The 27,668-nt window shown below is 47.0% G+C and overlaps 1 protein-coding gene across 2 annotated transcripts; it reads left to right on the forward strand.

The window, feature by feature from the left end:
- The first annotated feature begins 25 nt into the window (after positions 1-25).
- On the forward strand, positions 26-26,555 carry Taf5l (TATA-box binding protein associated factor 5 like). 2 transcript variants are annotated; one of them, XM_021169896.3, is made up of 5 exons: positions 26-259; positions 13,194-13,338; positions 14,727-14,831; positions 19,132-19,856; positions 24,759-26,555. In XM_021169896.3, the coding sequence occupies exons 2-5, from the start codon at positions 13,197-13,199 to the stop codon at positions 25,554-25,556; spliced, it is 1,770 nt and encodes a 589-aa protein (XP_021025555.1). In that variant the 5' UTR covers positions 26-259; positions 13,194-13,196; the 3' UTR covers positions 25,557-26,555. The 2 variants fall into 2 exon arrangements, with proteins under 2 accessions (XP_021025555.1, XP_021025556.1); XM_021169897.3 differs by lacking the exon at positions 26-259 and adding an exon at positions 378-596.
- Positions 26,556-27,668: the final 1,113 nt, after the last annotated feature.

Consider the following 27,668-nt stretch of genomic DNA (forward strand, 5'->3'; position numbering starts at 1 on the left):
GCGTCACGCAGACATCGCTAGAGGAGCGCCGAGCGCGCCCTGGCCGCGGCGGCGTCGCGCGTCCGCGGCCTAGCCCGGCGTGCCCGCTCCGTCAGGCGGTCATGGGGCGGCCACCGAGAACCGCGGGCGCGGCAGGACGTAGGGCGCGGGGACCCGGCTAGCCGGCCGCCGTACGGAGTCCTACGGCGGGCAACCGATACGGAAGCAGCCGGGGCCGGGGCGGCGGCGGCGGGGCAGCGGGAGCCGCCTGGGATGTTCAGTGAGTGCGGGCGGGGCGCGGGACAGGGCGGGGGGGGGGGGAGGGGAGGGGACGCGGGGGAGGGGCCTCGGGCGGGAGAGCGCGCGCGCCCGCGCGCCCGCCCCTGCGCAGTCCCGGCCCTGCTCGCGCGCGCGCGGGTCCGAGCGACCCCGCACGTGGCGGCCCCGGCTGCACGCGCCCGGAGACCCCGCGGCCCCGCCGGGCGCCCTCGCGCGGAGCCAACTGCGAGCTCACGAGGGCGCTCGGCGGAAGTGGGCAGCGGACGGAGGGCTCGCGGCTGCCGCGGGGAGACGCGGCCCCGCGGACCTCGCAGGCGCTGTGGCTCCGCCGTCGAGAGGTGAGTTTCCCCCTTCGCGGGGACCCGCAGGTGGAGGATGGCCTCGGGGCTCTGCCAAGAGTCCCGTCCCGTCCAGACCCGCCCTACTAGAAAGTGAAGTAGGAAGGGAGTCTGCCTTTCTCCAGGTTACAGACTTCTTGGCTGGGCAGAGTGTCACGGATGGAGTTGGTGACCGCAGAGACTTGGAGTTGCAAGCCGTGTAGCTGGCGAGCTTGCTACCTCGGTTTCTCCTCCTGTAAAATGGGAGGGTAATTTAAGCCCAGGCTCTGCTGGTGGTAGTGGTGGCGCACTCCGTATTCCCCACACTCTGTAGGCTGAGGCAGAAAGATTGCTGCGAATTGTTGCCATCCTGATGTACGAAGTGAGTTCTGCGCCAGTCTAAGCCACAGAGTGAGACTTGGTCTAAATACACGTGCATACACACACACAGACACACATGTGAGCCTTGTTTTATGAACTATAAAGCGAATATTAAATCAGAAAACCCAAAAAGTCAGTTTGCCTTCAGTATTTGCCATCAGTAATAAATAAGTTAGGCTCCTGTGCTTTGGGACAGTCTTCCAACTGTGAGATTTGTGTGTGCTTCTGTCACTGAAGAGAGGCAAAAACCTCTTCTGACTGCTTAGTAACTGATTATTCTTTTTGTTACTCTGTCAGAGTCTATGAACAACATCTGGGACAAAAGAAGGGGCTTTGCTGCTTTTCTGACTTGTTTTAGCTTGACCTTGTGTGACGCCAGCGCCGTTCATTGAACACTACTTGAAGTCACGTTTCCAGCCTTCCATGTAGCCAATCAGCATGTTAGCTGATTAGCTTGCAGGTTCTCATTGACATAAGCATCAGTGAGCGGTTGCCCCTGTGCTCCCCTGCAGTCCCCTGTGGGATCAGTGGAGCATAGGGTGCAGGCTCAGACCCTGTCCACCAGACTGCGTTCCCTCCCATTCAGGAACTACATGACTTTGGGCAAGTTGTCCGATTACTACAGGCGTCAGCTTCCCACCTGAAGAGTTTACCTGCCTAATAGGGTAAAAGCAGATAGTCTGTGGGAAGTACTTAAGATGGCGTCTTACTCAGCAGTGGAATGTTAAGTAAACATTAGGTATCAATGGTAGTGTAGGACTGGGATGGTGTTCCAGGCTCTGGGAGTAGAACGGCAAAGACCAGGAAGCCATTTGAGGAAGAGATAGCCAGACAGAGCATCAAGGTTTGTTCACACCAGGTAAGCATTTGTAAAGATGCCTCCGTAGGAGAGGACTTGGCCAAAGCCTGCTTAAAAAGTGAGGGAGCCTCAGTGAAGTGAAAATGGAAGTGGGTAAGCAGCACTCCAGAGAAACCTCGAAACGACATGATGGGTTTTATATTTTACCCTCCAGTGAAAGCAGTGAGTTTTAAACTGATGCATCACATTGGCTTTTTTGGGAGGAAGGCCTGGAATGGAGTGGGGCTGGGTCGCAGTAAAGAGGCATCCCTGCTTCTGTACAGCTTCTAGCTTAGTACAGAAAATTTTAATCTGAATTTCAAAGCTAAGAGAACATTAAAACAAAACATGAAGCTACAGGTCCTTCTAGACAGTATTTCCTAAAAACCATATTTTGGTGTGTGTCATGTACCAGGTTACAAAGCAGGTTTCTATGAGGAGTCTCCCTGTGATTGGAGAATGTTATCCCCTGTTGTGGTCTCTGCTTCAAGGCAGCCTTAGTTGTTGCTCCAACACCAAGATGGTCTTCAGGAGGGCATGCCAGGCTGGAGCAAGCCACTGGTGCTGGGTTGGAGCTTTTATTCAGTCTCACCAGATCAGTTATATAAACAGAACAACAAGAATTAATGCTCACTGAGGAGTGCTGGGGTCATGTCTCAGAGAACACTGTACAGATCGCACATAAAACACAAACTAATGTGGAAATGGAGGCTTGTTCTTGTTGACCTAGTGCAACCGGCCATGACAAGGGGATGGAAAGTTCAAGGTCAGGCTGGCTAGGTACAGAGTTTAGGTTATCATGGACTACATAGCAAAAACTCTGACGTGGGGGAAAAACAACAAAAAAATACTGTAAGGGGTGAATGAAAACGAGCTTATTGATAGCTTAGATTGAGACTTGCAGCAGAGAGAGCAGATCGGGATTTGGAAAGGACGAAGTGCTGTGAGGACTGAGAGTAACTTGGTGGTAGAGAGCTTGCCTGCATGGGAAGAAAGCCTTAGGCTTAATCCTTGTTGCCCACCCCCACTTCCACCTCTCCCCAAAAACCTGTGTTGTCTGTGGTGACCTAGTAGGAAGATACAATGCTTTGAAAAGTCAGTTATATGTCCATGTGGACTTCTTTTGAACCATGGTCTCCCTGTTATCCACGGCTGGCCTGGGGCTTACTTGCAACTCTCCTGTCTGGTCTCCTAAGTGCTCGGGTTAAAAATGTGCCACAATAGCCGGGTGTGATGGCGCACGCCTTTAATCCCAGCACTCGGGAGGCAGAGGCAGGCGGATTTCTGAGTTCGAGGCCAGCCTGGTCTACAAAGTGAGCTCCAGGAAAGCCAGGGCTATACAGAGAAACCCTGTCTCGAAAAACCAAAAAAAAAAAAAAAAAAAAAAAAATGTGCCACAATACCCAGACCAAAAAATAGAATTTGATAATCTATAGTGGTTTAATGGACACTGGTTTTAAGATGTGTATAAATAGTTGGAGCATAATTGTACCACATTTGGTATTTATACTGCTATGCACTTCTACGTCTTTTATATATGTAGTGTTTAGAATGGTGATGGCCCCCATAGACTAACTTGTTGTTTGTGAGGTTTTTTTGTTATGTTGTTTACATAGCCTTGGCTGTACTGGGGCTCTCTATGTACACCAACCAGGGTTGCCGGGCTCCTGGTGTGTGAAAGTGTGCATCACAAGATGAACCATACCCAGCCAGCATGGCGTTTGTGTTTGGTCCCTTGATGAAGTTGTTTGGGAAAGGATTAGGAGATGTTTCCTTTTTGGAGAAAATGTATCACTGAGGTGTTTAAGGCTTTGAGGTTTCAAAAGTCCATGCCTGGTCTAATCTCTCTTCCTCCAACTTGTGGATAAGCCGTAAGCTTTCAGCTACTGCTCCAGTGCCATGCCTTGCTTGTCTGCCACCATGCTCCTCACCATGATACTCATGGCTTACCCTCTGAAATAGTAAGCAAGCCCCCAGTTAAATGCTTGCTCTTGTCTGGTGGTGGTGGTGACACTGGCAGCAATGGCAGTGGTGCCCACCTTTAATCCCAGCACTAAAGAAGCAGTGGCAGGTGAATCTGTTGAGTTCAAGGCCAGCCTGGTCTAGAAAGCTAATTCCAGGACAGCCAGGGCTACACAGAGAAACCCTATTTCAACACATCCCCTCCTCCCTACAAATACTTTTATAAGTTGCCTTGGTGATGGTTTGTCTTCATTAGCAATAGAAAAGTAACCAAGAAAATATGTACCCTCTTCTCTCCTGTGCTATAACAACAGTATTAAAGTAGAAATAAGATGGTTGTGGCTTTAGTATTTCTAGAAATCACAAAAGATCAAAAGCCTAAAATAAGCAGAAACTAAGACAGCACTCAAACTTTTAAATCAGAATGTAGTTCATGCTACCTGTCCCTTCAGAAGCCAGTAAGTGGGATAGGAATTGAATCTTAGTATAGCTTTAGTCAGTGTTATCAATCTGAGAAAGTAAAGATTTGTATTCTGTCTTAAACCCCATCTCCAGCCAGCAGATTACATAAGGAAAGGAGGGGTTGGAGGCAATGTGTCAGTCACTCCAGAGCTCGGTCTTGAGCCTTTGGTCAGCCACAATTCTGAGCCTTCGGATGCTCTGCTTCTCTCCTTGTCTCTCCCTCATCTCTCATTCTGTGGGTGTTTGAGCGTTACTTCTTGATATGCAGGGTCAAATTCGTTTCTGCTGGTCTCCACTTTGTACTCTCCCAGGAGCACCTGAGCTCAGGACAAGCTAAACATTAATAACATAATGTGCACCGGATCCCTTTTACACTATGAAGGATCCATGCCTTGATAATACAGAATATGAAAATACTCTTTCAGTCCTGCATTGCTTTTTCTTTTTGAGACGGTTTTTAGCTCTGGCTATTCTAGAACTTGCTACGTAGTTCTAACCTGTGCTTAACCCCACCTGTCTCTGCCTCCTGAGTACTGGGTTTAAAGGGCATCATCACAAGCCATTCCTATCCCTTTCTCGGGTCTACCCATGGTCTCGGTCTACCCATGGCCACCTGGGTCTCTTCACCTTTGTTTCCCTGGGATTGGAATAAGAGGTGTGCACCCCAAGAAAAACCCTCCCTCGGGGCACTGGGGCCCACAGCTTTAATCCCAGCACCCAGAAGTATATCTATTTGTGTTGAAGAGCTGCATGGCATATCTATTTGTGTTGAAGAGCTGCATGGTCTAGCAATGCAAGTTCCAAGCCAGCAAGGGCTACAATGTGAGACCCTCTCACACAAACAAATGAAAACCCTTCGCTCTAGTGGACTGTCATCTGGGGAATAGTAGTGGTGAACATGGAGAGCCTTCATTGGTACAAAGGAACTTATTTAGAGATAGGTGAATGTTGAGATGGTCCAGTGCTTTGAGCTGTTAACAAGAAGGACAAATGATTCTCTTTAGAAAGAAATTTCAAATAAGAATTAGAGGTTTCTTATAGGAGCAAGGTACCTTAAGAGAATGACTCTTGCTTTAATGATGGGTAATCGCACCATTAAGTTGGCTGGGAGTTATGTGTTCTTCAGACCTACATTCTCAGCACTTGGGAAGCTGAGGTAAGAGGATTGCCCCAGTTATCTCTGAGGACAAGTTCAGCAGTATCTAGCCCAGTCACAGGATCATGAAGGAAAGGTGGATTAAGACAGGAGATAAGGAGACTGGTGTGGAACCACTAGGTTAGGATGTTGTAGACAAAATTTGTTAACCAGAGAAAACATGGAAATCTTGAAGGTGATAGAGCAGTCAGCTTTTCTTCCTTCCTTTTGAGATTTTATGTTTATAAGCTCTACACACCACCCTTGAAAACCAGAATAGGGTAGCAATTGTAAAGTGCCATGTGGGTTCTAGGAATTGAACTCCTGTCCTCTGAACGAGCACCACTGAGCCATCTATCCAGCCCAAAAAATAAGCTTCTGATGTTGTCTGTTGGGTTTTGTGGTTCCTAAGAACAAACTTGATAGCCACCACCATCCCCCAAACCCCAGGTGTTTCCGTGTCATCCTGAGCCTTAGTTGTAGGCTTCGTCTGTAAGATCTTTTGTTCTCTAAGGAAGCTTCAGGAGAAAGTACAGCTACAGTTAGAGCTTATTGCTGGGTCTGAGCAAAGGTCCACTTGGGAAGGCAGTCAGGTTTGGAGGTAGAGTTGGAATCAGAAGTCAGGCCCTACTCGGGTTACCTACAGGGAGTTTAAAGTCAGCCTGGACACATGAGACAGGGTCTGAGGGAAAAGTAAGGGTTTAAAATGACCTGAGATACAGCTGAAACTAACTGCTCAGTGTGCCACACTTAACCTTCAGCGTTGACTTACGTTCTCACAACACTAACTGAATAGACTCTTTGGGTTTTCGAGACAGGGTTTCTCTGCAGCCCTGGCTGTCCTGGAACTCACTCTGTAGACCAGGCTGGCCTTGAACTCAGAAATCTCCTGCCTCTGCCTCCCGAGTGCTGGGATTAAAGGTGTGCGCCACCACTGCCCGGCAAATATACTCTTGACAATGGAAATACTAGCCTTTTGGGTGTCCACTTAGGTGAACTTCAGATAGATCTTGCTCCATGTGATGGCACATACCTGTTATTCCAGTACTTGAGAGGCGAGGCCTGAGCATCCTCAGTTTAAGGTCATCCTCAGAGACTGGAGAGCCAACTCGGGCTATGTGAGGCCTGTCAGAAAATGAAACCAATACACCAAAACAAAAACAAACTGGGGGAGGGGCCTTAAGTTAATTGAGTACCTTATTTTGCATGACATCTCAACAAAAGTATAAAGTTCTAGACCTACCCCCCAGCTGAGGGCTGAACCCAGAGCCGCTCTACCACCGAGCTAAATCCCCAACTCCTAATTCTAGACTTTTTAAAGTTCACAATTAGAAAAAATAGCTCTTCATACCCCAAAACCTGGCCCACAGCCAACAGCTCTGATGAAGCTAATTTGAGGATTGTGTAGAAGTTAGATTCCCTGGATTGACATTGAACTCGATCTTGAAGCTTCCATTCGAAAGGAATGAGTTGTGTCTATGGAGTAGTGTCTTGGCATTTCACAGACCTGAGCACTTGCTGCTTGGCTTGGCTTGAGTTTTGGGTTTGTTTGTTTGTTTTGTTTTTCTTTTTCTTTCTTTTTTCTGCCTGCTGTATTTGATGGTAAGTGGGTGAGGCTGAGATACAGAATATACTGATGGACTGGGGTTACCAGGACCTGCTCCAGCAGGGAGGCATGTTGAGGGAGGGCCTTCTCATGCAGGGAAGTGGGAGGAGCCAGCAGTCTTTCCTTCCTGGTCATTACTTGGAGTGATCATGTCAGGCTTTACACTGCAGCTTTGTTGAGTGTTGGTGGTACAGAAGCAGCCATTAAGACATAGGAGAAGGCTGTTTGGCATCAGTTTTGTGTGAACTGAAAGCTGAGAAGCCTTGTAATTTAAACAAAAGGGTGTGTAACTATATCCAAGCCCCTGTATTTTATTAGTGCTTTATTATGACCTCTGGAAAATGGGCAGGTATCTCAAAACCACAGCATACTCGCATCTGAGACTTGGATCTGTTCTAAGGTATACTCATGCTGGAGGACACACGTGCCCATTTATGGGTATTTTACCATGGAAATCCAGTTTCTCTGAGGCATTTTTCATTATTTTGCTTGAAATATGTGCATTAGAATAGAAGCAGCTAAGCCAGTTGAATCGTGTCTATGGTGTTTTGTGTTCCTGCTGAATTTCTGCCTGAGGTCTTTGGCCCTGAAGCTGACTCAGCTGTCCCCTGGAGTCTCTTAGAGGAGAGCAGTTGCATTCAGGTGACCCCAGTCAGGCCTTTAATGGAAGTAAGTTCTGTCTCAGTACTTACAAACTTCTCTAGATTCTAAATGTAGCTAAATGTTTGTTTTGGTGTCGGTAGGGTGAAACAGAGTTTTCTCTTTCTCTGTGTAACCACCCTGGCTGTCTAGGGTGAAACAGTTTCTTTCTCTGTGCAATCACCGTGGCCCCGCCTGCCTCTGCTTCCTGAGTGCTGGGGTTTACTGCAAGTATCACCACACCCAGTTTTGGGTTTTTTTGTTTGTTTGTTTGTTTTGTTTTTGTTCTTTTCGAGACAGGGTTTCTCTGTGTAGCCTTGGCTGAGTTCCGGGACATTGAGGGAATCAATCAAACTAGTCCTTGCTCAGGCCCACGAGGCGAATGCAAGCAGGCAAGGAAGAGCTAATCTTCCTTCCTCCAGTGTCCTTAGGTAGGTCTCCAGCAGAAGCTGTGGCCCAGATTAAAGGTGTGTACCGCCATACCTGGATCTCAGACTTGTTTGTTCTAGGCTGACCTTGAACTCAGAGATTCTTGGAGTTCCCATTCACAACTGACCATTGTTGGGGTAGTTGGACTACATACAGACATTTCATGAGTTCTGTGACTCTAGGGAACCCTGACTAATACAGTCAGTAACATTTTCTTTGTAACATATATGGTTTTGTCTGTGTAATTCCTGCCCTCCCTGTTCTCCCAGCTATGTCATGTTGACGAAATTGGAGGATCTCACGAATCAGTTTAGAAGGAAAAAGATGTTCACTGATACTCTTGGAAGCAGTGTGTTAGCCAAGTAACCAGGAAAAAAATGTATTCATGCACAATATACTACAAGGAATTATAGATGGATGACAGAGGTAAAATATTGAAAGGTATTTAAAGAAAAAAATAGCAGCTGGAGAGATAGCACAGCAGTTGAGGGCACTGGGTTTGATAACAGCAGCCAAGTGGCAGCCCACAGCCGCCTGTGACTCCAGTTCCAGCGGAGCCAATGGCAGAGAAGTAGTGCATACACACGTGCAGGCAGAATGCTCATACACATCTTTATTAATAATTTTTAAAGAAAACAGTTCTGTAAAGATTATTTTTAAAAAATAAGTAAATAAATAATCTTTTTTTAGGTTTTTGGTTGATTGGTTGGTTGGTTGGTTTTTTTGAGACAGGGTTTCTCTGTGTAGCCCTGGCTGTCCTGGAACTCACTCTGTAGACCAGGCTGGCCTCAGAAATCCACCTGCCTCTGCCTCCCGAGTCCTGGGATTAAAGTTGTGCGCTACCATGCCTGGCATTTTCGTTTTTTGAGACAATTAAAAACGTGTAGCCTCAGTGCTGGAATTAAAGGTGTGCACCACCACTTCTTGGCTGAAAAAGATCAAATTTCAATATTTTTTTTAAATGCAAGTGACTTTCAAAGTAAAGGCTGATTGATGCGTGAAACTGAAAGCCAAACCAACTCCTAAGTAGTGAAAAATGGAGTTCCATACATCTGGGTGTGCGGTGGGTTATGGGGGTGGGGGTGAGTGAGGAGTTACTACAGGCCCATCTCTCCCTCCTCCAACAGGAGTTCTTTTCTTTGGCTTTTAGTTTTAATCCAGAAGGGCATGGCAGTTGTGTGCCAGCGCATATGTGGGGGTCAGAGGACAACTTGGGAGTTGATTTTCTTCCACCTTTACAGAGTCTAGACCTGAATCTCCGATCATTCATCCGGCCTTATGACAAGTACTAATGCCCGCTGAGCAGTCTGTCTGACCAAGGTTCTCCTTAAAAACGCACGTAACGGGCAGAATGGAGCTGAGGCGATGAAGGAAACGGAGGAAGGCTGCACAAAGGAGGGTGGAGGACGGGTCCTGAGGCAGGGATCCGCTGCTGAGATGAGGACACTGTTGAGCTGGGACTGAGCTGGGACACAGTGAACTTAGTTCATTCCTTTGCCCTTGGTCATCTCTGCACTGTAGTTTCTGGCAAAGTAATGTTTGAGGCCGTGACAACTGTAGGTGTTTCTGGTCCATTAGAAATTTGGTAGTAACAGAAAATAGCCCCTTTTACTCACTTTTTTAAAAGATTCAAATGAACTTAAATTATTTTAAAAATTATTTATCTTGTACTTTCCTTTCTTACAATTTATGTGATTTGTGTTAACACCTGGACACACCACCCTTCATGTTATCAATTTCTGTCTCTGTGATTTGAATAATTACAAATATTTTGATTTAGATAGAAACACCTGGCTGAAATTCTCAACTTCAGGCGATACCATTTTCTTTGTTTTTGGAAAGTTTTCTCTATATAGACCAGACTATCCTGGCACTCTGTAGACCAGGCTGGCCTAGATCTCCAAGCTCCACCTGCCTCTAGCTCCGTAGACCCTGTGTCTGGTGATGGTTTGTATGTGCTTGGCTCAGGGAGTGGCCTTGCTGGAGTGGGTGTGTCACTGTGAGTGTGGCCTTTAAGACCCTCATCCTAGCTGCTTGGAAGCCAGTCTTCTGCTAGCAGCTTTCAGATGAAGATGTAGACCTCTCAGCTCTGCCTGCACTGTCTATACCTATCTAGATGCTATCATGTTCCTGCCTTGATGATAGTGGACTGAACCTCTGAACCAGTAAGCCAGCCCCGATTAAATATTGTCCTTTATAAGACTTGTCTTGGGGACTGGAGAGATGGCTCAGTGGTTAAGAGCACTGACTGCTCTTCCAAAGGTCCTGAGTTCAAATCCCAGCAACCACTTGGTGGCTCATAACCATCTGTAATGAGATCTGATGCCCTCTTCTGGTGTGTCTGAAGACAGCTACAGTGTACTTACATATAATAATGAATGGATCTTTGGGGCGGAGCAAGTGGGACTGGAGTGAGCAGAGGTCCTGAGTTCAATTTCCAGCAATCACCTGATGGCTCACAACCATCTGTACAGTTACTGTGTACTCATGCATAAAATAAATCTTTAAAAAAAAAAAAAAGACTTGCCTTGGTCACAGTGTCTGTTCACAGCAGTAAAACCCTAACTAAGACAGAAATTGGTACCAGGGACTGGGGTATTGCTATGATAGGCCTGACCATGCTTTTATGTGGAAGAATGTGGATTTGGGAAGCAGTGGGATGCTTTAAATGGGGCTTACTGGGCTATTGTAGGAGGACGATGGAAGACTTTGTTACAGAGAGTGTTTGAATTGTGCAGACCTGGCCCAAGAGGTATCAGTGGAGAATTTCAGTATGTGGCCTAGAGACTGTTTTGTTGTTGTTGTTGTTGTTATTTTGGTGAAGAATGTGGCTACTTTTTTGCCCTTGTCTGAAGAGTTTGCCTGAGGCTAAGGTGAAGAGACTCAATTTCATTAACAAAAGGAAGTCTCAAAAAAGCCCAGCAGAGACTTTGTTCTCTGGTTAAGTCTTGTGAAGAGCATTTTGAACAAGCGTAGCAAACTTAGAAAAGGAAAATATGAATTTATAGTTCAAGTATTAAAGGGGCACCAGGTCGTGAAATGGAGCTGAATCCTGTGTGCTAGGAGATAACAGATTAAGGGAGTGGCACTTTGGGGTGAGAACCTACCCAGCTAAGTTTAGATCCAGGCATAGTTGAACACACCTTTAATTCCCGGAGTTAGGTGTGCTTATCTCTGGGTTCAAGGTCAATCTACAGAGCAAGTTCCGGGACAGGCAAGCTTAAGCAGTAAAGGTTTTAGATCAGAAAGCTGGTGATAATGTAACAAGGGGGCCATGTTCCAGCCCCAGCAAGCAGCAGAACTCTGCAGCTTTAGCCACATGGCTCTGGCTTTAGAGTCCAGAATAGAAAGGACTACTGGGACAATTGATGCTGGTGAGCTAGAGTTAAGAAATTAGTTGTGATTAAGGAGAGACCAGCATCACTGAGATAAAGTCTTCTGGGACGTGTTTTCTGAGAGCACAAAGAAGCTGTGTTCCAGATGTACCTCCTGATGCAGCTGCTCTTGGTAATGTGTAAGAGTCTCCCAGGAGCTGTGTTCCAGATGTACCTCCTGATGCAGCTGCTCTTGGTAATGTGTAAGAGTCTCCCAGGTGGTACTAGTTTTCAGGACATGAAGGCTCAAGAAGAGCAGCTGAGGCCTGGCGCTGTGAGAGGCCATAGAAGGCCATTGATGAAGGTGCAGCCTCAATTGCCTAGGACTGAAGGGGTCATGCAAAGGATTTGAGGCTTGGCACCATGAAGAGAGCCTATGAGAGGCTATTGGTGAAGCCTAGTTGCAGCGGAAGACCCCATCGTATTGGAGATGCCAGTACCATGGGATGATCACTAAGAACAGCAGTGGCACTGGAATGGATCAACCTGAGCTTAGAGTGCTACAGAGGGCAGAGTTGGACAAATGGTGTGACCCTTTAGAGGAGCCCAAGATGTCAAAGCCATGGGCTATCTACTGAGGAAAGCTGCTAACAGGGAGTGGAACCAGCCCAGGAGAAAGAAGTTTGTTGCACTCAACAAAGATGAAAAAGGGGTTGGAGATGTGGAAACTGCTTTGACATCAGACATGGAGATGCAGAGTTTGGAGTTTGCCTGGCTGGTTTTCTGTCTTGATTTGGGGATTTTAGTTAAGTGATTGGATGAATCCCAAAAGAGACTTTGGACTTTGGACATTGTTGAGACTGCTATAGACTATGGGGACTTTTGATGTTGGACTAAATGTATTTTGCAGTATGCTATGTTTAGGTATGGCCCCATAGACTCATATGTTTGAGCAAGTCTATGGGGCCCAGGGAATGGCCTTGTTGTAGTAGGTGTGTCACTGTGGGTGTGGGCTTAAAAACCCTCACCCTAGCTGCCTGGAAGTCAGTCTTCCACTAGCAGCCTTCAGATGAAGCTGTAGAACTCTCAGCTCTGCCTGCACCATGCCTGCCTGGATGCTGCCATGCTTCCACCTTGATGATAATGGACTGAATCTCTGAAGCTGTAAGCCAGTCCCAATTAAATGTTGTCCTTTATCAGACTTGCCTTGGTCACGGTGTCTGTTCACAGCAGTAAGACAGGGCTAGATGTGGTTGCACCTTTATTTAATCCCTGTACTTGAAGAAGGCGGATCTCTATGAGTTTAAGGCCATGCCAGACTACAAATCAACCAGCGCTGTCTGACTGGCGGGCGGGGTGCAGACACTGGTGCAGTGCTTCCTGGCTGTGCGGGGGGGGGGGGGGGGGGGGGGCTCTGGGTCCCATCCCTAGAGCCACAGGGAACCTCCCATTGCCAGGCTCTCAGCTGGTCGGCAGCTGCTTACCCAGGATCTGGGCTTCTCTGGCCTTTGTCTGATGCTCTGCCTCCTACTTTGCTGCACGGATTCTTATGCTGCTGGTACCAGCTCTGACAGAGCAGCTTAAGTGGCCTGAAATTCAAACTGGGCCTGCTTGCTTGCATGCTAGGAGCACTGATAAGAAGATCCATGTGCTGTCTGAGTGATCAGTGGGTGTTACCCCTGCTGGTCTCCCCCAAAGACGCTGGCTCTATGGCCTTTGGAAAAGTAGATAAAATGAAAGAGAATGTAGGTTTATAACCCAGACTGTGTCCTCACTGGGTCCCTTCAGTGTCTGTCTTAACAGCTTTGTGACACCTCTGCCATCCCTTACACCATGCTTTCTCTGTTCTTAGGTCATGAAACGTGTGCGCACGGAGCAGGTTCAGGTGGCAGTGTCCTGCTACCTCAAACGCCGGCAGTACATAGACTCAGAAGGCCCTTTGAAGCAAGGCCTGAGACTCTCACAGACCCCTGAGGAGATGGCGGCCAACCTCACAGGTATCAGGGTCCTATGGCTGTCCTGGAACGGGAGCTGTCAGGGCCCATATGGATTCTCAGCAAAGGGTAGGCTACCAAGCCTCAGTGAGCAGCTCTGAGGGGCACTGGCCTTTAGATCTTTCCTGTCCCTCAAAATTATCCTCACTGAACTTCTGGAGGCCCTAGCTAGAGCCGTGTTTCCTTCCTCAGAGAGTCCAGATTGTTTTCTGTGTCCCTGGTGGTAGGTGCAGCGTTTTGTCCCCTATAAGACCCTGAGTGCGTGCCTTGAGCAGGGCCTCTGCTGCCACAGAACCTTGCTTCTGGGAGGGAGTCAGGCCTATACTGTGGACTCCCTCAGTCCTACTGTATTCACTAATATCCCTCCATCCACAATGTAGTAGCTACATATGACATTTTCTTCAGGTCACTAAAGATGACATCTGGAAGTCAAGGTCAGTACGACCTAAGTGGGTGCCAGCTGCTGCAAGGAATTTGAGGGTGTCTTTCTCCATTTGCAGAGGAGCTTCAGTGTCTCTGGATGTCGTGTGAAAGTTTGCCTTAAAGTTACGTAGGAATCAAGAGCAGTACGGTGTAGACTCTATACCGGGTTGTGCAGAAAGCTTAAGTTTTTTCTTTAGGAAGCAAAACTCAGGCCAGGTGTGATAGACATGCTCCTATAATTCCAGCATAAGGAGAAAGGAGAAGAAAGGATAAAGTCAAAGGGGGCATGCTTGCATGTTAAAGAGTGAGACCCCAGGCTGCTGCTCCTGCTAGCTTCCCAGAACACTGCAAGCATCCTCATTCCCCATGCCATGCTAAGTGATACCCCACACTCCATCATCCCTGTGGTGCCCTGTTTCACATCTAGGCAATAGGCCTGAGGGAGATCCTTCTCTGATAGCTGTGCATAACATAGCACTGAGATAAAAAAATGCTGCTCAGGGAGAAAAAAACATTTTGAGATATTTTTTTAATGTGCATTATTTAAAAAAATGGTGTTTTGCCTGCATGTATGTTTTCCCTCCTGTGTGAGGGTGCCAAATCACTTGGCACTAGATTACATACAGTTGTGAGCTGTCATATTGGAAGGCCTGGCCTCTCAGATTGACAAACCCAGGCCATAGCACATGTACCATGTTATCATGGGCTAGACATTTTCCGATAAATCTCGGGAATATTGCGTGCATGTCTTCTCTTAACCTCTCCTACTTTGTAGCTATTCAATCTTCTGCCCTAGTATTATGGGATATCAGAAAAGAAGGGAGACAAAGGGGTGTTAGCATCCTGTCCCAGTCTATCAAGGTCCTAGAGACTACTGAGAGATGCCATTGCACTCTGTGCTCTCCCTCTGTCCGTCCTGCTATGTGGTAGACAGTAACTGCCTTCCTGTCTCTGTGTCTTCCTTTTAGTCCAATCAGAATCTGGTTGTACCAATGCGGTGTCTGCAGCCCCATGCCAGGCAGAGCCCCAGCAGTATGAAGTGCAGTTTGGACGCCTGAGGAGCTTTCTTACTGGTGAGTCCTCTGAGAAGACAGGTGATGGATTCTGTCACAAGCCTAGTGTTTTAAAGTACCACCACACTTGTAACACAATGCTTCCATGCAAATGAAACTGTGAGACTTATATCTTGAGGTTAAAGTTTACAAGGATGGAGAACTCTGCCTGTCCTATTTATTCTCTTTGCCTGTGGCTTTTGGCACCGTAATTTATGACTTCCTCTGACCAAGCCAGCTCAGTCAACAGGTTCTCCAGGGCAGGAGTAAGGATTAAAAAGAAAAAAGACAATTAGACAACATTGTAGCATGACTCTAGCCAGGTCGGAGGCTGAGGCAGGTTTATTTTTTCCAATCTGCTTTCATACCATTTTAATAACATCAAGTAATGTCAATTCTAGGTTGAGGAACAAGCAACAATACAATAAACACAAAGAACAGGCAAGGCAGTAAACAGAGTCCCGTGGTCACTTTCTAAAGGCTTGTTGGGAAGTCCACGATATCTGAGCCTACTTGTTCCCCGTCCTAGCCTAAAATCTGATTCCTCCCTGAACTCACTTCCTTGTCCTGGCCCAAGGTCAAATTCCTGCCAAGCGGCCCCAAAAGTCTCTCCACATTCCTCTGAATGAAAGTCAGATCAGCCATGGACAAAAGTATCCTTTAAGTGAAGTGAGTTTGAAATGTATATTGTCTCTTGGGGTAGTGCTCATAAGTCAGATGCCGTTAGCTGGTGTCATTTACGTAGGCCAGAGAGTGACCAAGGAGACAGAATCATGGATGTGCTCCCTTTGCTTCCTACTCATTCATGCGAGTTTTTAAAAACAGTTGCTTTTAAGCAGGGCCATTTACCCTGTTTTGGAACCTCCACGTCCTTGCCTGTGAGGTGAAGAGGCAATTTGGGCAGCTAAGTCAAACCATGTCTTCTGGACCTGTGATGGCCGGTGTTAACCTAAAGTGGAAGAGTTGCAGAAAGAGATTCATGTTGATTCTGATGAGAGTCGTGTCGTCTCCTTGCTGGAAGCACCAGACAAGAACTAAGAGGAATTCTCCACCCCGCCCGGATGGAGAATGATCAGCAGATCCTGGCTTGGGGTGTGGTGGCATGCGCTTTCCATCCCAGCATCCAGGAGGCAGAAGCAGGTGGATGACTGAGTTTGAGGCAGGATGAGTTCGAAGCCAGCCAGGGCTACAATTTGTCCAAGAATACTAGCATCCTAGTACTTGGGAGGCAGGGACACGAAGATTGAGAGTTCAAGGACAGAGGACATCCTCATAGCAAGTTTGAAGCCAACCCAGGTTTCATGAAACCTTGTGATAAAACAAACCAGGAAAAGCTAAAGAGGTGGCTCGTTAGGCAAAAAGATACTCGCTGTGAAACCTGGCAACCTAAGCTCAGTCCGACATCCTCAGCATCAGGAGAGAGCCAATTGCCAGTTGTCTTCTGCCCTCTGCACACATAACCTGACACACACAAATAAAGATCATTTCCAAAAACTGTACTGGGGGGCTAGAGATATGGCTCGGGTTAAAAGCACCGGCTGCTCTACAAGATTACCCAGGTTCGGATCCTGTCACCCATGAAGTAGTTAGCAATCATCTATAGCTCCAGCTCCAGGGGTGTACCCTCTTCTGGCATTTGAAGAAGGCACCAGGCACACATATGGTACATGGACATAGATTGAGGCAAAACACCCATATACAAAAAGAAAATAATTTCTAAACAGAAAAAATTTAAAAACTGTATTTAAAAAAATAAAAACCTAGTGATACTCATATACACATGCATGCATGCATACATACATACATACATACATACTTCCTTACTTCCAGTGAGGAAGCCAGACGAGCGCACTTGAGCCACACACGGGTAATTGTACTATGGAGGAGCCCGAGACCCTTGTTCTGGATGCAGTCTGTTCCCTGATGGATGATTCTAGGATGACACAGGAGTGAGAAGTAGGCTTTCTTGTTGTTTTTAACTATACTTATGTACAGAAAACTTAGTGTGCATTTAGCCCAGTTTGTTAGTGAGTTCTTTAGCCTTTGCCTTTTCCAGCTTGGCAATGTGAGCCACAGACTTAGGACCTATGTTACCTCCCCAGTAGTGACAGATCTTGTCATATCTGTCATTATAATTGGTCCTAATAGCTTCCACCAGAGCACCCTTGATGAGGCAGTAGTGCACCCCTATCTTTCCACACAGGGCAGGCAGGAAAACCACCAGCTCAATGGGGTCTACGTCATGGGCAGTCACCACCAGCTGAGCCTTCTTGTTCTCCACCAAGGCGTTGACTGTATTGACCCCTGCTTGAAGGACAGGAGTTCTCTTAGTTGGGACATCCCCTTTGCCAGCATCTTTCTTCTCAGTACAGGCCAGTAGTAGCCTTTGCTTCTTCTCTTGCTTTGTCTCTGGCCTGTACTTGTGGGCAAGCTTAAGCAGCTGAGTAGCTGTCTGCCTGTCCAAGGCCTGGGTGAACTGGTTAATGGCAGGAGGGACTTAGAGCTGCTGCAGCCTGATGTAGCGGGGCCATTTGACGAAGTTTGTTAGATCTCTTTTGGGCTGGATGTCCTGCCCAATGCTGAAGTTCTTGGGCTTTTTCTCAAAGAAAGGATTGACCACCTATTTGGCCTCCTGTTTCTTGATGACAGTGGGGGCCAGGGCCAGCTTCTTTCCTTTGGGCATCTTGCTGGTGGAGAGAGCCAAAAAGTAGTTTTACAGCATGAAGGTATAGAGTGATTTTTTACTGACTGAGTAATTTTATCACAGACCAGGGTGCTTTCTGGAGAAACTGTCTCTCCCACATTGAGTTAGGACTGTGGAGGTTCACACTGCTGCACATTTGGGTGATCACATCTTAGGTGTTTACCTGTGCTCCTGCTGTGAAACAGCTCTTTTTAAATAGAAAATACGTTCTTGCAGAACGTATGTACTGGCTTGCATTTTTATTCAACTTGCTGAGACATGAACAAATGTTTTGTTTCTGTACAAAATTCAGATTCCTCAAAATACAGAACAGGTAAAACCCAAAAGGCAATAGAGTTTAAGTTACAGATGGATTTGCCAGGATCAACCATGCTGCCCTCAAGTGTCTAGCACTGCCATGGTGGCTGCCCTCTGTCCCTCACTCTGTATCTGCAGAGCCCCGTGCCTTCTGTCCTCAGCTTGGTCCACACTGGTGTGCCCTGTGCACCTCTTCTCACTCAGCTGACACTAAAGCTCAACTCCACACTCTTTGGGGGGTTTTGTTTGTTTGTTTGTTTTTGTTTTTGGACAGGGTTTCTCTGTGTAGCCGTGGCTGTCCTGGAACTCACTGTGTAGACCAGGCTGGTCTTGAAGTCAGAAATCAGCCTGCCTCTGCCTCCCAAGTGCTAGGATTAAAGGCATGTGCCACCACCACCCAGCAACTCAGCACGCTTTATCAGAGTGTCGTGACAGTGAAGTCTCCAGCTAATGAGTGGTCTCAATGATCTCAGTGACAAAAAAAATCTAATTTGTAATTCTCACTACAAAGGGAAATTTCACTAAGCAAGTAAAAGCTTTGAATGAGTTTCTTCACTGTTGCATAGGGCAGACCAGCCTGGGTAGCCAATGAGCTTTGATTTTACTCTTGGCTACAGTGCTTACAGAACCAAGGCTAAGTGCCTTCCAGAAGTTTTTTGTTTTGTTTCGTTTTAAGGTGTATTATTTTTTGTATATGAGTACACTGTAGCTGTATACTCCAGAAGAGAGCATTGTATCCCATTAAACCTTTTGGTGAGCCACCATGTGGTTGCTGGTCCTCTGAAAAAGCAGTTAGTGCTTTTAACTGCTAAGCCATCTCTCTAGCCCCAGAAGACTTTTTGAGACAGGTTTTTTTTTTTTTTCTGTGTATTCCTGGCAGCCTGGAATTCTCTGTGTAGATCACATTGGCCTCAAACACAGGTCTACCTGCCTCCGAAGCATTGGAATTCAAGGCATGCACCACCATCTCTACCTTGCAACCCAGAAGATTTTGAACATACTGTGTTTCTGTCTTGATGCTGATCAGGTTAAAAGTCTTTGTATGGCACTCAGTCTGACAAGAACCCATCTAAGGATTCTCAGAAGTATGGGTTTCTGACTTAAGTAATGAAGAAGACCCTAGACTGTAGGCCTAACCACAGCTGCTGAGCGGTCACAAGGCATGGCCAAGTCCCCTGACCATGACTGAACCTCATAGTCTGCTCTTCCATGTTTGATTAGGAAGATTTTGAAACACTAGATCTGTATGGGCAGGAAGTATGGGCTGTAGGAGAAGCCTGTTTCTCCAGTGTTATTGAGTGTTACTGTTCCTCATTGCAGATTCTGACTCCCAGTACAGCCGTGAAGTTATGCCTCTCCTCTACCCTCTCTTTGTCTACCTCCACCTCAACCTGGTCCAGAGTGGCCCCAAGAGCACTGTGGAAAGCTTCTATAGCCGCTTCCATGGGATGTTCCTGCACAATGCAAGTCAGAAGGACGTCATCGAGCAGCTGCAGACCACGCAAACCATCCAGGACATTCTGTCAAACTTCCAGCTTCGTGCATTCCTGGACAACAAGTATGTCGTCCGTCTCCAGGAAGATAGCTACAATTACCTTATCCGCTACCTCCAAAGCGACAACAACACTGCCCTGTGCAAGGTGCTTGCCGTGCACATTCACTTAGATGTGCAGCCTGCCAAGAGGACAGATTACCAGCTGTACGCCAGCGGTGGCTCCTCCCGCACTGAGAGCAGCAGCCTGGAGCCTCCAGAGGTGCCCAGCCCTATTCTGCAGAACGAGGCTGCCCTGGAAGTCTTGCAGGAGAGTATCAAGCGGGTCAAGGATGGACCTCCCTCCCTCACCACCATCTGCTTCTATGCCTTCTATAACACGGAACAGCTGCTGAATACTGCAGAGATCTCCTCCGATAGCAAACTGCTGGCTGCTGGGTTTGACAACTCCTGCATAAAACTCTGGAGCTTGCGATCCAAAAAGCTGAAATCAGAGCCCCACCATGTGGACACATCCCGGATCCGTCTAGCTTGTGACACTCTGGAGGAGGAGGTAGGGTGCTAGCCTAACCTGAACCTGACTGTCTGACTGAAACAGTAATCTGTAGTTCCCTTCTAGGCAGCCAGGGCTGGACTCCGGTCAGATGATAGATACAGCACTGATGATGCACAGGAAAGCTCTTTCCCCAACACTCAGCATTATTTGAGGGTAGGCAGTGTTGTGTCACTGCCTGGAAAGCAGGTGACACCACTAAGCCTGACGGACAGAGCTGCAGCTGGTGTTGACTTAGGGATTGCATGACATGTCTGTCGCATGTACACGAATGTGCACTGTGCAAGTTCAAATAGTGAGGAGCAGAATTGTAGTTCAGGGTCTGCATGTAGCAGTGTTCCCCTGCAGAAATGTATGTGGCTCTCGGCCTGGCCACATAAAGTGCATGGCGAGGCACCTGTCCGGGCTCTGTGCCTCACCCGGAGAAGAGACATGGGGCCCAGAAGTGTGGTGTTTCCTTAATCAGTGCAGCAGCCTGTGGTTGGGGTGACTTGTCTGGGCAGCAGTGAAAGGAGCAAGCACGGGGTGGCCTGAGGGTCAGTCCTAGGGTCTCTGCTCTGTAAGAGCATGGACTGAGGGAAGCAGCCTACACAATGAGCTGCTCTTGAGCACCCACAAAAGCTGGGGCTTTTCTGTTAGTGGTGACCTGCAGGACACTGAGAAGTAAGTCATTCTGGGTAGTTGCCACAGCCATGAGAGTGCTGTGGGGATTGTACACATGCTGGCCCTAGCTTCATCCTGAGTCATGCTGACCTTGAAGCTTTGATTCTTGGCTTGTGAGTGGAGTCTGATTTCTAGGGCGCTCCAGGTGACTTGGGTTGCATTTTCAGACTTCTCTTACTGGAGGCTGTTGAGCTCCTGCCTCCAGCTGAGGCGCTATTGCTCATTTGCTGTCAGCTTCCTCAGGTACAGAAGTGCTGCTGACTTACCTGTTACCTTTGATGGCACAGACTTGGGAGATTAAAGTGTGTGTGTGTGTGTAGTGGTAATAGAAGGGAGGGGCACCATGGTGTCCCTGAAGCATGGAAAGGTGTATTTGAAGGCGTGGGTTCTGCATTTTCCAGGGCTGAAGAATATGAAGTGTGACTGGACCCAGGATAGTATCAGAGCAGAGAGGGCAGGCTGCTGTTCCTGTCTAGCTAGGGTAGTCAGGAACACAGCCCGGGGAAAGGAAAGTGTCCATCGGCTGCCTGTGCCTTGAGCCTCAGTGATCACAGAAATGGTTGCTATGCTTAACTGTCTCTAGTCCAATCACACTGACACTTAAATTATTAAATTACTGCCAACCTAGGCCCTCCGTGTCCTAGACAATGAAGTAGCTATAGTACAAATGACAGTTCAGCATAAAATGGCACCACCGCTTGGGACCGGTGTGCTCCACCCAGCCTTCGGGCTGCCGTTTGTTTGGGCATGTTTTCTTTTTTTTTTCTTTCTTTTTTTTTTTTTTTTGGTTTTTCGAGACAGGGTTTCTCTGTATAGCCCTGGCTGTCCTGGAACTCACTTTGTAGACCAGGCTGGCCTCGAACTCAGAAATCCGCCTGCCTCTGCCTCCCGAGTGCTGGGATTAAAGGCATGCGCCACCACGCCCGGCTGGGCATGTTTTCTTTATTCAGTTTTTTACAAGGAACATTTTGAGGGGGAAGCAAAGTAAAAGTCTGATAGTTGGGGTTTTTTTAATGTCTTTTCAGTGAAAATTTGAACATTTTTTCTTAGAGAATTTACAATGAGGGTCAGAAGCTCGCCTGTCTATAGGAGTGAGGCGGGGAGAAGTGAGTTGCAAAGATAAGGTAGAAAGAGACAGGAACCACAGACCAAGTAAAAGACCCAGTTAGCAAACTCTGCTTTGATGTTTGGTACAATAGCCAATTAAGTCAGTGCTCAGACCTAACAGTTCCATGCTCTGAATAGACTAGAGAGATGGAAGTGTGACTCCACATAAGAAACTGTGAAAATGGACATGGCAGTATGGCTGAAATCCCCAAGGTTAAATGAACAAAATTGTGATCTGTCCCAGTCGTGAAATATGTAACTGTGAAAAGGAATGGTGGGGCATTGGCACATGGAATTTTAGCTTCTCCTACCTTAAAGTGCCAGTCTCAGAAGGCTTTTCTGTGTTTCATCAAAAGTCTGACTTTTGATGAAATAGGCTAAGTATGAGAAAAGGAGCAATGACTGCCAACAGGCTTGGAGTTTTGTATGTATGACGTGAAAGCAGTGTATTATGGTGGTATGGTAAGTGTAGTAGACAACCGTTGAGCTATGTCAGCCAGATGATTCAATGGGTAAAAATGCTTGCTATACAAGCCTGGCAACCTGTGCTTTGTCCCCAGAATCTATATGAAGGTAAAGGAGAACCCACTCCACTCGATCCTCTGGTCTGTGGTGTGCACACCCTTATGGAAAGGAGTTAAACTATTGAGTTTACATACCTTACTTAAAGTCTTGGGAACTTTATATATCGGATAAATCCGTGACCTGGGTTAGAAAAAAAGTAAGGCCTAATATGTCAAGGTCCTGGGCTCTATTGCTAGCATGGGGAGTGGCTGCAATCCCAGCATGCTGTTGGTGAATATTCTGAGGCCGGCTTAGGCTCCATGAGACCCTGTTAGTCAGCAGTGTGTCTCTTACTTCGATGTGAAACTCTAGTGTAGATTAGTAGTATTCAGGTAGTCCTAGTGTATGAGTCTGTTATAAGGGGTTGTTAGTGTCAGAGTTAATTTTACTCCTTTTACCCTGATATGGACACTATTTCCCTGTATAAGCTAAGTTGTGATACACTACATCTAACCTTTGTGTTGTCCTAGAACTTGACGCATGTCTGCCCCGTAGACTAGCTTTCCTTCCCCGGTGGTCTCTCGTGCTATGCAGCAGACTCAACTGTTTCCGGTTCTAGGGGAGGGGTCTTTGTTTGTTTCCATGACAGGTCTTCTCTGCATAGCCCCAACTGTCTTAGAAACTCACTCTGTAGACCTCTATCTGTGGCCTACCTCTGGGATGAAAGAGATGGCTCCAATTCTTAACATACCCGTAATCCTGGATAGAAGTAACTGCTTCACGTGCTGAAAGCTAAGGACAAGAGCTTGGGACTGAAGCTCAGATCTCCCAGAGTCTATCTGGGTGCCTGGCATAAACATGCTGTACAAATCAGCACTGCACACATCTGTTAACTGCAGGGAACATGGCACAGCAGGGATTTCTGGAATGTGCTCTGTCAGCAGAAGAGGACATGCAAGGACTCCTGGGCTGGCATGTGTGACTTAGCCGCTGGATGGCACACATGCCTGTGTGGTCATGAGCTGAGCCACACTAGAGATCATAGCTGTGATGTTGGCAGTAACAGATGTTCTAGTGTCTTTGAATCTTAGTCAAGGCTTGAGGAAGGTTGCCACAGCCCTGGTTCATGTGTCCCTTCTGCAGGCAGATCTCACTCTCCACTAAAAGAAGGCCACTTACACCTCTAATCCATAGTTCGTGCCAAGGGGTCTGTAATTGGCTTAGGGTCATTCTTGCTTCCATGGCCCTCATATAAACTTAATGATGCAGAATAGTGAATGAGTCATGTGGGAAATTTTAAACCTCTTGGGGGAAAATGTTCTTGGTGGTGTCTGATGAGACCAAATGTTTTTGCTTTATAATTTGAAGTGTCCACAGTAGCCAGTTGGAATAATTGCAGACAAACACCACTGTTTTAACTGCCTCAAGTCCACACACATTAGAAGCAATTATCTTGCTTTGACTTAGTAGTTTTCAAGTAAAAGAAACAATCCCCTGCTAAAAAGATCTTTTTCGATGCAGGAACCAACAAAGCTCGGTTGTCTCACATTAGAAGCCACTGCAGTGGAGAGTCACAGCTCCAGTGTTCAGGAGCTTCCCTGAGAGAGGGTGGAGGAGTGGATTTAGACAAAGGCTGTGGGAGCATACTTCACCTCCAAGTACTATTGTGGACGTGTGTGTTTCCATGGGAAAATTAATCCAAGGATGGCATGAGTTACTTAACTCTATTTTAAGTCTCTTTCTCTCCCTTACTCTTATTTTCTCAGTCTTACTCTCTGTGTAGGTCAGGCTGTGTTTGAACTCAAAAATCCACCTGCCTCTGCCTCCTGAGTGCTGGGATTAAAGGTGTGTGCCACCACCCCTGATTGTCATTCTCAGTCTATGGTTTGTTACCTTAGGAGACATATTGGAGACTCTACCTTCCTTTCCCCTCTTTTCCTTTGTTTTTATTTTGCTTTTTCCCCCAAAGTCTCTGCAGTATCAAAATCTTGACAATCCTAAGGACTGGTGTTGCAGATAGGTCATTGCATCCAGCTCTTGTCTCTTGGCATCCATGGTTGGCTGGTGGCTGTATACTCTGGCCTGAAGTTTCTACACGGTTAGGTTTTACTTTGGCTCCAGTTCTTCAGATCCTTCTAATTAGGTGTTCAGTGGGTCTTAGCTGGCCTTTGAGCTCAGACTTTTCCTGTGGAGAATTTCTCAGTGCTACAGCTACCAGGCCTATCTCCTTAAGATTTCATTAAGTAGAATAGAAACAGGGAATCACGTGGCATATGTGATTAGTAAGAACTGACAGCTGAGACAGTGCCATTGGTAGAATCTAGGAACTTAATGCCTAGTTAAAAGTCAGTCTTTCAAAAGAAAATACCTATCAGAATGAATAGTGGCTGCCCCCAAAGCTTGCCTTGCTGTCAGATCCTCACTGAGAGTAAGGCCCAATCTTCCACCTGATGTGGCCTATGGTTGGGCACTGTCAGCTGGTTGGCCATGAAGAGCATGCCCTCTGACAGACATTGCTTCCCAGGCAGGCCCTGCTCTCTGCTTTTTCTCTCTGAGGCTTGTTTTTCTTGTAAGACCACTCAATGTTTTCTTCTTGTGTGTTTTACCATCCCACCCATTATGTTCCAGGAGAATGAAGAAGATAATACAGGCACAGAGATGAAGATTCTGCGGGGACACTGTGGCCCAGTGTACAGCACACGGTTCCTTGCAGACAGCTCAGGGCTGCTCTCTTGTTCTGAAGATATGTCCATCAGATACTGGGACCTGGGGAGCTTCACCAACACTGTGCTGTATCAGGGACATGCCTACCCTGTGTGGGACGTGGACATCAGCCCCTTCAGCCTGTACTTTGCCAGTGGATCCCATGACCGTACCGCCAGGCTGTGGTCTTTTGATCGGACGTACCCGCTGAGGATATATGCAGGACACCTGGCAGATGTGGACTGTGTCAAATTCCACCCCAACTCAAACTACTTAGCTACAGGTTCCACTGACAAAACTGTTCGGCTATGGAGTGCCCAGCAGGGGAACTCGGTGCGGCTCTTTACAGGTCACCGAGGCCCCGTGCTCTCCCTCTCCTTTTCTCCCAATGGTAAGTACTTGGCATCTGCTGGTGAGGACCAGCGGTTAAAGTTGTGGGACTTGGCCTCTGGGACGCTTTTTAAAGAACTGAGAGGCCACACGGACAGCATCACCAGTCTGGCCTTTAGCCCGGACAGCGGTCTGATTGCTTCTGCCTCCATGGACAACTCCGTGCGTGTCTGGGACATCAGAAGCACGTGCTGCAACACACCTGCTGACGGCTCTTCAGGTGAGCTTGTGGGCGTGTACACTGGGCAGATGAGCAACGTCCTGAGTGTACAGTTCATGGCTTGCAACCTCCTCCTGGTGACTGGAATCACACAAGAGAATCAAGAACATTAAGTTTTTATCCAGGTGGCAGACTGGGTGGGGCTGGAAGACTGGTCACAGTCCAGGACTTGCTAAAACCGAATCAGTGATTGCAAAAGAGCCCTTCCCTATCCCACATGCACTCAACACAGCCCTGATGCACCAGACTCGAGTTGAGAGCTGGGAGGCTCCCAGGCTCGAGGCCTCCTGCTTCATGCAGGCACCTTGCTTTTGCATCTGCCTCTACCATGGGTGTACTGGAACAGGTGCAGAACTCTCCCTATAGCAGCTGTAGACAGTCTCTCCTGTGGCTGCCCCTTGAGGGAAGTGGGAACAGGAATTAGGAAAGGAAGGGATGACGTCTTTCCTTTTCCATGATGATAAAACCAGGATTTTTATTATTATAATTAATAATTTTATTATTGAGAAGAAGAAACCTAGCACTGGCAGCAAGTGACTCCCGGCACTGGCTATAATACTTGGAATTTTGAGGTTCAGGGAATTCAGACTTTGGTGGCCCAGTGTATCAGGAGAAAGGGGCACCATGTGCTGTGCTCTGTGGGCAGGCAGGTAGCTCCTGCAGGGATGGTGGCAAAGGAGGTTCTTCATTGGCTGCACTTGTGTCAGCACTTGTACCCTGGGGAGAAGCACTGTGGTGAGCAGAGGGTAGGCCTCAGCGCTGCCCCAGTTACCCAGGGTTCCATCCCTACACCATCAACAAAATTATGATAAAGAATAATTTTGAATAAGTCACAAGATAGACTTGAGAAATGCTGGATTTAAAGAAAACTGTTTATTCCAAGCTGTGGCTTATTGGTCTTTTTCTCCATCGATGACACTGCTTCCACCTCTCTGCAGTGTCGGTAGTGAACAGGGGATGAATCATGAATGCGCACTCGCAAGTATTGACCATGCTCTGAGGACAAAGCAAGTTTTGATGTCTGCTAAAGGATTAAATATTTCTGTTTTCTGAAAAGAGTTATTTTGTATTTTGTTTTCTATTAAAATGTATTTAGTTTCAAAAAAAAAAAATGTGTGGCATCTTATTTATACTTTCAGAATAGCCGAGTGCATCACTGGACCTAGAGAAGTGGGCAGAGCATAAGCCAGATGAGACGGAGCAGATGTACTAGTCTGCCGTGTTCTATTGAGTTTACTTTGTATCATACTCTTCTGGTCATTCAGTTGGGTTACCTGCAGCAGTGATACACCAGTGTTGCTAGCTGCTGACTAGAGGTGAACAGTGGACATGACAGTACACAGTTTTAATCCCAGTACTTGGGAGGCAGATAAAAGTGGATCTCTAGAAGATTGAGGCTGGCCTGATCTACATAGGTTGAGGTAGCCAAAGATAGGTACATGGTATGGCACTGTTTCAAACAAAAAGAAAAAGAAATCCCATTGTAAACCCAAAGAGGTGTAAACTCAAAGAGGTCTAAAAGCTAGATTAATAAAGACCTTGTCTCAAAACACACACACACATATATATAACAAAGAATAATGCTAAAATAGATTGACTTTAATTTTGGGTTTTTTTGGGGGGAGGGGGGCGGGTATCGAGACAGGGTAGCCCTGGCTGTCCTGGAACTCACTCTGTAGACCAGGCTGGCCTCGAACTCAGAAATCTGCCTGCCTCTGCCTCCCGAGTGCTGGGATTAAAGGCGTGCGCCACCACTGCCTGGCGACTTTAATATTTTATGGATAGGCCCAAGGTTCAGAAATTTGCTTGGAGATGGTGTATCCTTCTAGTCTACTTTATTAAGAGAAATAATTGAGTTGTTTATGCCAAGAGGTGGTCTACATTGAAATCCTCCGTTATGCTAGGAAAACAATACAGATAAGTTAGGATGGAAAGGTTGAGTTTGTTTTCCGTTTTCAGAAAAGTGTGGTACTGCTGTGCGCCATATTGTAGCAGACACCTACAGTGTGTGTGTGCCATATTGTAGCAGACACACCTACAGTGTATGTGCGTCAGTCTATGAGAGGCAGGGCAAGGAGGACCACTGTAAGAGGCCAGCTTGGTACACAGCAAGACCTCTCAAAAAAAAAAAAAAAAAAAAAGTGGGAAAAATCAAGTCAAATCGGGAATTCTCAGTTTTAAGGATGCCATGATTGTGCATTTCTTGTGTTTGTCCTCATGCTTAC

This window comes from Mus caroli, unplaced genomic scaffold (genome assembly GCF_978045245.1).
Source record: "Mus caroli unplaced genomic scaffold, Mus_caroli_1 scaffold_10, whole genome shotgun sequence".
Taxonomy (NCBI): Eukaryota; Metazoa; Chordata; class Mammalia; order Rodentia; family Muridae; genus Mus; species Mus caroli.